At 43.4% G+C, this 595-nt stretch overlaps 1 protein-coding gene across 1 annotated transcript; it reads left to right on the top strand.

Annotated features, from left to right (window-relative positions):
• Positions 1–43: 43 nt before the first annotated feature.
• On the top strand, positions 44–488 carry LOC107735057 (ubiquinone biosynthesis protein COQ9, mitochondrial-like). Its single transcript, XM_016546872.1, has 2 exons — positions 44–226; positions 313–488. Exons 1-2 carry the CDS (start codon positions 83–85, stop codon positions 457–459), a joined length of 291 nt encoding a protein of 96 aa, XP_016402358.1. The 5' UTR covers positions 44–82; the 3' UTR covers positions 460–488.
• The last annotated feature ends 107 nt before the right edge of the window (positions 489–595 follow it).

Genomic DNA, 595 nt, shown 5'->3' with positions numbered 1-595 from the left:
GGGGTAATTTTCATTTTTGGGTGAACTATCCCTTTAAATTCATCAACCTTGCAGTCATTTAATCTAACCTTGTCCATTTCGTATGTCAAGTTTTCAAGATCAGAGTGGTGAACACGGTGAAGACTATGAGACAGAAGAACAGCTCCAAGCTCGCATCCTGACCGCAGCTCTAGAGTTCGTTCCACAGCACGGCTGGACTGTGGAGGCCATCGCAGCTGGAGCAGAGGTTTGTTTCTTAAAACAGTTATACAAGTAATAAATGTAAATATCGTATTAGACAATATAACTGTAATAATATGCTCTGTGATTCAGACTCTTGGCCTGTCATCAGCTTCCACTGGGATGTTCAACAATGGAGCTGGAGACTTGGCCCTGCATTTCGTCGCGCAGTGTAATGCTCAACTTGCTGAGACACTCGCAGAGCAAAATAACCAGGTCCAGCTTGGACAGGCAGAGTGAGTTTAATATTATGAATTATTTAATATGCTAATATACTTGAGAAACAAGTGCGAACAGTGCACCCATCAGTTTAGAGGCCCTTGATTTGAAGGACTTCAGCACATCTGCGGCCGCAGGACATCACTAGTTTCTCACA

This window comes from Sinocyclocheilus rhinocerous, unplaced genomic scaffold (assembly GCF_001515625.1).
Source record: "Sinocyclocheilus rhinocerous isolate Xijiao unplaced genomic scaffold, SAMN03320098_v1.1 C35714201, whole genome shotgun sequence".
Taxonomy (NCBI): Eukaryota; Metazoa; Chordata; class Actinopteri; order Cypriniformes; family Cyprinidae; genus Sinocyclocheilus; species Sinocyclocheilus rhinocerous.
This window is presented reverse-complemented; position numbering and strand designations above follow the sequence as displayed.

Bases quoted from the DNA above. Each gene is read 5' to 3' on its own strand.
- LOC107735057 (XM_016546872.1), top strand. From the start codon at position 83: ATGTCAAGTTTTCAAGATCAGAGTGGTGAACACGGTGAAGACTATGAG. The intron at 227-312 runs GTTTGTTTCTTA...TCTGTGATTCAG, and splicing joins CCATCGCAGCTGGAGCAGAG to ACTCTTGGCCTGTCATCAGC.